The sequence below is a fragment of the Etheostoma spectabile genome, chromosome 8 (genome assembly GCF_008692095.1).
Source record: "Etheostoma spectabile isolate EspeVRDwgs_2016 chromosome 8, UIUC_Espe_1.0, whole genome shotgun sequence".
NCBI lineage: Eukaryota > Metazoa > Chordata > Actinopteri > Perciformes > Percidae > Etheostoma > Etheostoma spectabile.
In genome coordinates this window covers 15456299-15465224 of record NC_045740.1, presented here as the reverse complement: position 1 = coordinate 15465224, position 8926 = coordinate 15456299, and the positions used below count along the sequence as shown (strand labels likewise).

At 37.0% G+C, this 8926-nt stretch overlaps 1 protein-coding gene across 4 annotated transcripts in view; it reads right to left on the bottom strand.

The window, feature by feature from the left end:
• The window catches only part of ampd3b (adenosine monophosphate deaminase 3b), a 40051-nt gene that overhangs the window by 13596 nt on the left and 17529 nt on the right, over positions 1–8926 (bottom strand). Inside the window, exon 16 of one of the 4 annotated variants that reach the window (XM_032522663.1) lies at positions 6166–6245. The exons of the other annotated variants lie outside the window; for them this stretch is intronic. Within the exon in view, the coding sequence (XP_032378554.1) occupies positions 6198–6245 (48 nt within the window). The 3' untranslated portion in view covers positions 6166–6197. Of the gene's footprint in view, positions 1–6165; positions 6246–8926 lie in introns of those variants that run through there. 4 annotated transcript variants of the gene reach the window in all.

Here is an 8926-nt window from a genome sequence, read left to right as displayed (position 1 = left end):
GAAGGAAACCAGCAGGGTTTCTTACTTATTTTGTTCTTATTGACAGTTTGGAAAATGAAGTCCTAAACAAAATTCCAGGATGTTTTGTAACCAAAGTATTGGAGATGTGGTGCTTAATGGGACTGTGTGTGATAAAATGTTCTCTGAAGTTATAATTCAGTATTTGTAATATGAATAATAAATTTAGATCTAAAATTTAACCCAAGGGGGGGGGGGAGCCAGGCTAGCCGTTTCCCCGGTCAAGCTTTATGCTAAGCTAAGCTAACGGTATTGGCTCTAGCTTGATTCAGTAGTTAACGACAGACATGAGAGTGGTATAGTCTTGTCATCTAATGCAGCCAGAAAGTAAATAAGTGTTTTTCCAATAGTTGTGATCAAATGCAAATCTAAGACGCAGATTTCTGGTCAAACGTAAAACCAAATTTACTTCTCACTCGTAGAGTTGTTCTGTTGTCTGTGCAATGTAACCCTGCTGTTATACCCCACATGCCTTATGAGCGTGTTATGTGAACCTGTTATAATCTGATGTTTTGATCCAGTTCAGAACCTGACACAGTGACTATTCTAGTCTTTGGGTGACAGAACTAAATAGTGTTGTTAATTTAAATGACTTGGCTTGTTGTGGTGTCTCACTGGTGGAATTTGTCATGCTGTTTTTCCTCTCTTACTTGTACATATTTTTTTTTTAAATTTACAGTAATTATTAGGTATTATAATCTGATTGCTGTAGAAGTATCTTTAGTTCACACTCCCGAGGGCCGGTCTTTGTTTGCCCTTGATTAGCACAGATTTATTAAGATAGGGGACTTTTTAGTTACAAAATAAACTCTTATATTATGTACAAATAAAGTACATAGAATTTAAAACCGCGAAATAGTTTTATTAAAAAAAAAACCATTTCCAGATCAAAAAACACATGCAAAAGAAACTCACTGTGGTGTGATTATAAGGATGGATCTATGCTGAGTTTTAAAAAAATAATATATATTTATGAGCAACATTTTAATTGAGGGATACATTTCATTTTACTGAAATCTAATGTTATTTAAAGTTGTAAAGATATGGAAGGCTAATTAATTTAATAAGTTTTGTTGTGTGACATTCAGCGAGCTAATCCGTTTCACTTTGATCACATTTAGATCATTAACACATTTTTCCAATTGAGACAGTAACACACACAATTATTCAAGGCTAAAGTATAAAGTTTTACTAACTTCACAGAATAGTAATTTTTGAATAGATATTTGATTTCTCTTCATTTAATGGACCATAAACGTGAATTTTAAATTTGAACAAAAGCCAGTTTTGGTTGTCTATGATGAAAATCACACTTTGAAAAATCACTGTAACTTTCTCGGTGTTGTGCACTACAACGGGGATGTTATCTCTGTGGTGAGAAATATCTGACACTCTAATCCTTTTAGCAGTACAACAAAAATGTGAGCTGCAGGTGACTCTTCTTTACTACGTGGTCCATTCAACATGTATGACACAAGTTGTAATAGAATGAGAAGTTTTTTTCATAATAGATTACTATAAAGCATCTGATCTACATACACACATACGTTTGCTAATGGAAAGAGAATTAAATTGAATTGATTCATACGTATTATCCAATAAAAGAGATACTCACTTTTTGCACTTAAGACTTGGTTTGTTTGAAAGAAGGATGCCTTTATTTTCTGAATTTATTTGGAACAAGTTGTATTACTGAGTATCAAGAAATGTACCCATCTTATAAAAAAAGCAATATCACGGAAGTATTAAGACCACATTGAATTGATTCAGACAGAGATCGGCGTGGACATGGACCACGGATGTATTAAGAGGTATTTTGAACATTTTTTTTTTATTATTCAATTTTTCAAGTACAAAACTTGATTTATAAACCTCTTAACAATTTTACAAATAATTCTAAGCAATAAAATATAGGAAATTAAAGAAAACTATGTGAAGCAATAAAAACAAAAATATCAAATAAATCGATGAATTAAATAACCTTATAAATTAAAAAAGTAATTCAATTACAATTTGATTTTGAACGTACCTGATGGACTTTAATGAAAGTCTCGTGCTTCCATGGAGTACGTCATGGATGTGCGTACGCCAAATTTTTTCCAGGATGGGGAGGGCATTCCGCCTTACTCACTTCCATCTGATTGACCAGGGCTTGTTGCCTGCTTGGTGGTTTGGTTAAGTGTTAGGTAAGAGGAGTGCGATTGGTTAGGGTCAGAGTAAGAAAAGTCAAGGTAAGCCAATCAGAGGCAAAATAGGGCGGGACATTATTTGTCATCCTAGGAAACAGAAATTGCTTATCGTTCCCTTCCAATGTCTATGATCGTACACCCGTTCTCTTTAATACATCCGTGCGTACACCCCGACTATGACTTTTTACCTCTGATGTGTCGCTGAGAAATTAACATCCCCTCCGGTTATATTTAATTACAATGTATCAACGTTAATGAACATTAACTACGTGAAATGGGTGAGTTTACGTATGTAACATGCTAGTACTAAAAGACCGAGCTATTAGGGACGTTACAGTATAACTGCAGTAGCTAACTTACCATGGTAAGCTAACTGCTAGCGTAAAACCGCCTGCATCATACACCGTCAAATGATCACCTGTGGACGATGGACACAGTATTGACAGTGTTCTTCTTTGTCTTCTTTCAAAGTTTTCCCTAGCTAATTAATGTAGCTAGCTCTAGCTACCAATGTTACTGGAGTAACTTTACTATTAGTGTTGCCTGCCCAATGTGTAAACAAATAGAATATACTCCCAATATATTTTACACTGATGTAAGCTAAGCCCAAACCAATTGATTGGTGTCCGGTGCGCCATCCAAAAATAAACTGAAGCTACAGTCTGCAAATGTTCGTCAACACGTGCTACATGGACATTAGGTAGAAATTGTAATTAATTTAACGTTAACAACTGTTTGTTAATATAGAACCAAAATATGTTACACACTTAAAGGGATGCCGTATTCAACCAACTCTTTATTTCATATAATGTTAGTAGTATAGTATGTGCTAGTATGTTTTACTTCCCGCCATTTGACACTGCCCAGATCTCTCGCAGCCAGTGCATTCTGGTAGTTGTAGTTGTAGGAGCAAAGGAATATCACTGTCCTTCTCGTTTTCTTAGTGATGCGCCCACTTTAAATGCCATTTAATGCAAGACAGACGTATCTCTACTTTCTCTACTATCATGCAGATGCATGCTCACACGTAACTTGTAAATTCACTCAATCAATACTTACATCAGTTACTTGTTTTCACTTGTAGATCTGTACTAGCATAACATTGAATTTTCCGCCCAGAAATTCAAATGTATTATCGAATATTTTATGTGGTTATATGGATTTTTTTGATACGATACAAAATGTTTTTTAAATTAAAGAAAAGAGACCATGCAGCAACATTAAGACCTGTTTGCAGCCTTTATTACATATGTAAATTAGAAATAACAAATATAAAAGAAAGTAATTATCAGGTAGTCTTTTATATGTAAATAAAACAGGTTGTTATACTGATTTCTCCACAAAGCTATCCCATCTTTAAATATTTGACTGGCCTCCAATTCAGTTTTAACAAAATCCTTCAATGACTTAATTCAATCTGAAAAGGCAAATCTGACGGGAGCCTTAAATTTGTATTTTTCTTCTTTACAGTACATTTAATTTCAGACCTATAGTCCAGATAAAGGCCTTTGTAATATGCATAAAAGAACAGAAAACACTTACCAGTGCCAACTTTGCGGTTATAAGAACTTTTTCAGTAAAAATATATATATTGTACTCTGAATGAATGTGTCAATTCCAAATCAGGTTTGTGGCTAGTGCTCTTTGCACTTAACACCCTTCATTAGAAAATAAATCTCTATCCCAATAAAATGAGGCACACAGGGATTGGCAAAATTCACTAGCATGAACACAGCAGCATTGATATGGTATAAAAATCATGTAGGCCATGGCTGATTTCTCCCCAAAGTCAACATAAAATAGTAAGAAGGCCCCTTTTTAAATCTGAGTCAAAACAATTTATAAGAATATGTAAAATAAGAAAAATGTATATGCTGTCTAAACTATGCCTTAACCTGAGGTCATAATCGGCACGGTTTTTACTGGCGTGGAAAACTCAAGTGTAGGACTGTACAATGAATCAAATTTTAATCACAATCACGGCTTCGCACAATTAATTTTGTGGATCAAACGATATTTTAAATGCGTCATTCCGTTCATAGAGCCATCTACTGCGTTGTAAACTACTGTCTGATCATGTGCCAGTCAGAGTTGTTCCCTCCACCGCCCAGTTAGTTTCTAGATGTAGACAGTCACAGAGGACAAAGTAACGTGAGGAAAATTCCACAACGAGTAAGTCAAAGCAAATTTTGTGACAGCAGTGACCCGTGTAGTCGGTGCTAGTGTTGGTCTGTTTTGTAAGGGTGCGACTAACATTTTTCTAGGTCGCACCGGTGCACCTAACGTCATTGCATCCGCTGCCTCTCCGCGAACAAAGCAATGTGTTTATATCAATATGGTTAATACTGTGTGACGCATGCCCATTTCTTCTGTAAAGCCGTGCCTGTGTTGGATATCTCCTCTTACTCCGGCAGCCCCGCCCCTTTCACTCACCACGGCTCCCCGGAACATGGAGAGACGCAGCACCGGGCCACACTTCTGACATTGTCTACAGTTTTACCTTATTTACACAGCTGTATACGTAAGCATGAAAGGCAAACCTGTTTTTGTACAAGTATTTCGCCGGTAACTCTATTATTGCGGCCGCCACGGCAAAAAACACAGAAGAAGTTATTGAATGCAACTAACTCAGTTTGTTGAGTAATGGCGTGTGAGGGTTAGAACTTCTTTTTTTTAAATATATCCTAGGCATTTATTCAGATAATTTTCATGAACGTGTATTGCAGCTGCATATTTAAATGGGAAGGAAACCCTTTTTGCATTCATTTAATCCCAATCTCTTTCAATAAAAGAGCTTGTGGAAAATGGCTTTGACCTTAAACTGAACATTAGCCCACTTTGTGAAAAGTATAGAGGTATGGTGGGACTAGTAGAAGATCTCTTAGCATAATATGGATGTGAAAGCAGTTATAAATGGCCTATAGGCTATTTTAACTGCTTATGTGACGAAAAATTACGATAATAATCGTGATCTCAATATTGATCAAAATATTCTGATTATCATTTTGGCCATAATCGTGCAGCCTATTCAGGTGAGGTATTGCCAACATCTGTCCTCATGCGTCACTAGAAAACTGAGCTCATTGCAGAGTGTTCTTGGCGGTAGGCACATGCGGATTTGTGCCACGTTTGTCCGCCGAATGTCGTTGCCCTGCGGCCCATCCTGGAGGTAGGTGGCCCCAATGAAGTGTTTCTTCTCCTGTAGGGTGAAAAATATAGAGCAGGTATTGCACACATGGGAACATGTTTTCAGTAGGTGGAAGAAGAGTAGCTTGTCTATACAGTCATATGTGTTCTCCTTCATGTCCTAAAATGTTTCATTGATCTTATGTTGTTTTAGGTCGATTTTAGAATTGTTTCGTTATTACATGTCTTTGTAGAGCAGCAGATTTTAGTGCTATGCCCAAGACAAATTTTCCCTCGGGGACAATGTGCATTCTATTCTATTCCACGAGCTTGGGCAACACATTTTTTTAGACTGTTATTATATTTTATACTATTGACAGATTATTATAGTGGCATAGCTTTTCAAGATTTTATGGACTGTTAGATAACCAAGGCTGGGTTTGTAAAAAAAAAAAAAAAAAAAGTCTTATAAGCAGGTGAGGCTAACATAATGTACTTTGACCAGTAATTTGCTTTGCTCATTTAGGGAACGATTGTGAGACTGCCAACAACTAAATTTGGAGGGAATTAGCTTATCACAGATATATTTGTATTGACAAAGAGAACAGAAAAACAGAAAAAAACTGTAGTAATGGCAGAAATAATTTGAGGCCATTTAGAAACAGTGTCATCATTACGTGAGTTCGTCCACCAGAGAGCACTGGGGAGTGTATGTTTAAACTATGAAATTAGAGGAATGTTAACGATTTTCCAGTCTAAAGTTAGTCCAGTTTTAAACTGATTGAGCTAAAAAAGTTAGACTTTACCTCATGTGAGAGTCCGCTCTGCAAAACTGTTTCTGGTATCTCACACAATCACAGGTGCTCAGCTTCCACAGCTGGGCTGCAATGGCATACTCTCCATCAAGGCCTCCTGAAGGGATTAGAAAGAAAACATTTGTGATAAATTGTTACCAAGAACATATAATTTTTTAAATATTATTATCAAAAAAGTTGCAAAAGAAAAAACAAATAAAAAACTAAATTTTTTTGAATTCAGAACAATCAGAACAACAAAAACTTCAAAGGGATTAGTTTGAGAAGGAGCAAGCAGAAGCAATTAGCTTATTTGGTCCTGCCCTATTTCACAAAATCATATTATTACAAAGCAAATAGATATGCAAATACAGCATACTATTTTTCCGGTCTTACAATAACTTACAAGAATATACAACAACACCTTTATATTACAATTCCATTCCTATGTTTCTGTCTATTCTTTTCTGTATAGTCAAGTGTTGTATTTTTTAATCTATTTTGAAGAAATCGCAGAAACGCGACAACCCCTTCCATTCCCATAGTTATCCTTCTCGTCCAGATCCAATGCTACAACATCTTTAATTATGAGTAGTCCTTTGGTGCCTTATTCCTGTTTTGTCTGGTAAATGTAACTAACTGTACAGACGGCTAAAAACGAAAGAGGGGGCACCAGTAACCTTACGAGTGGCCGCTGTTTGACTCGGGTGCCGGGTCTGTTCCGACAGTTCAGTAAACGACGTTTGTTTGTTTGTTTTAGGATCCCCATTAGCTTCGGCATACACTAAAAGCTATTCTTCCTGGGGTCTGCAAACTTTTCTTTGACAATACTCATTATGACATTTCATTACACACACATACATACATTTGAAAATACAAATCATAAGTAAACTTACAGTTAACAACAAAAGACATACTCCGAATAGATTATCTATTAAGAAATACGATAACAAAAGCCCTATACCAAACTAATTTTTTTTAAATATTTAATTCCTTGAAATATATATGTCTTAAGTGATTTTCTAAAGCCTACTGAGAGTTGTGTTTGATAGTCGTTGGGAGAGAGTTCCATTCACACATTGCTCTTTACCTAACTGAAGTTGTGAATTGACAGTTTTCAATTAGGTAAAATAAAACTCCCCCTACTGCATGCCTCGTTGGATAATGAAGTATAGCAGTACTAAAGGATAGTTTTGTGTATAAAGTAAAAGGTGTTTTGTTTTATAATGTGATGGAAAAAAAAACATTAGCGAATACACAAATCTATTTTAACTTTAAGCCATGAGAGTGTGTTCATGCATTTTATCAACATTTGATCTAAACCACACGAAAGAGCCACAAGTGCAGCTTTATTCTGAATCACTTGTAATTTGTTCATATTAATTGCTGAAGTGCTGGACCACACCACTGAACAGTAATCTAGATGTGAAAAAAACAAAGCCCATAGGACTTGTTTAACTGTCTGTGGTGTAAAGATGTTTGCACATTTTTAAACTGACAAGGTGTTGCCCATTTTAGTTACCAGTTTCTGAACGTGTTTGTCCCAGCACAATCTATTGTCAATCCTCACACAAAAGTAGGGCTGCACAATTAATCGAATTTGATCGCAATCACGATTTTGACTCCCACGATCAAATTTGCGTGATCGAGCGATTATTTTTTTAAAGCGCATTTCATAGAAAGCTTCGGGGTTTTTGCATAGCCCATCTGCCGCTACTACCGTTGATCATGAGCCAGTCAGTTGTTCCTGCACCGTGCAGCTTAGTTTCAGAGTAGACAGTCCCAGAGGACAGAGTAACGGAGGAAAACTCAACAGAGCAGTCGGTTATATGTCTGTCCTTAGGTTACCAGTTTACCAGTAAACGCAACATTTTGTCCCGTTTGTTGTTTTCAGACAACAGCGGTGACCAGTGGTCGGTGCTAGTTAGCGTCTGTAGCTGTTAGCTAATAGCGTCTGTTAGATAGTAGCGTCTGTTAGCTGTTAGCTCCTAGGACGCACGGCGCTAATGTCCTCCATCCGCTGCAATGCTGTTATATGGATATGGTTTAATTTTGCGTTACGTGACCCATCGTCTGTAAACCGTGCCTGTGTGGGATCTCACCTCTACTTTCTCGTCTACTCTCCACGCAGCCCGCCACACAGCGCGGTCCAAACTTCTGACATTTGTCTACAGTTTTAATTTTTTATAACACAGCTGTATATTGTTAAGTATGAGGGGCAAAACTGTATTTGTACCAGTGTTCCGCTGGCAACTCTGGTATCGCGGCCGCCACGGCGAAGAACTCAGAAGAACTTACTGAATGCAGCTAACTTCAGTTGGTAGAGTAACAGCGTGTGAGACGTAGCTGCTGGACCTGGACATGGACCAGAGATGTGACCCATTGGGAGAATATCATAGTTCATAAAAATGCAGCGCAGTGAAGATACAGACGTTTCATACACACGACGTGTGTTCCCGCCATTCGACCCGTGCGGGACCCGTTCATAATGATCAGCCGTCTCTCTGGGAGTAGCGTCCATCACACTCCCTCTCACAGTTATAAATAGCCTATGTGACAATACAATTTGTTTTGGTTAAAATCAACAAATAATCGTGAGAATAATCGCGATCAAAATTTTGATCAAAATAATCGTGATTATCATTTTGGCCATAATCGTGCAGCCCTACCCAAAAGTTTAGCCTCTTCTCTTTGCTCTACAAAAGTTTGCTCTATACTGAGTTAAAGTTTCTGTTTGGAACTTAAAGAAAAATGAGTTCCAACCACTAAACTGGTAGTTTTAGATACATTGAGAATCAG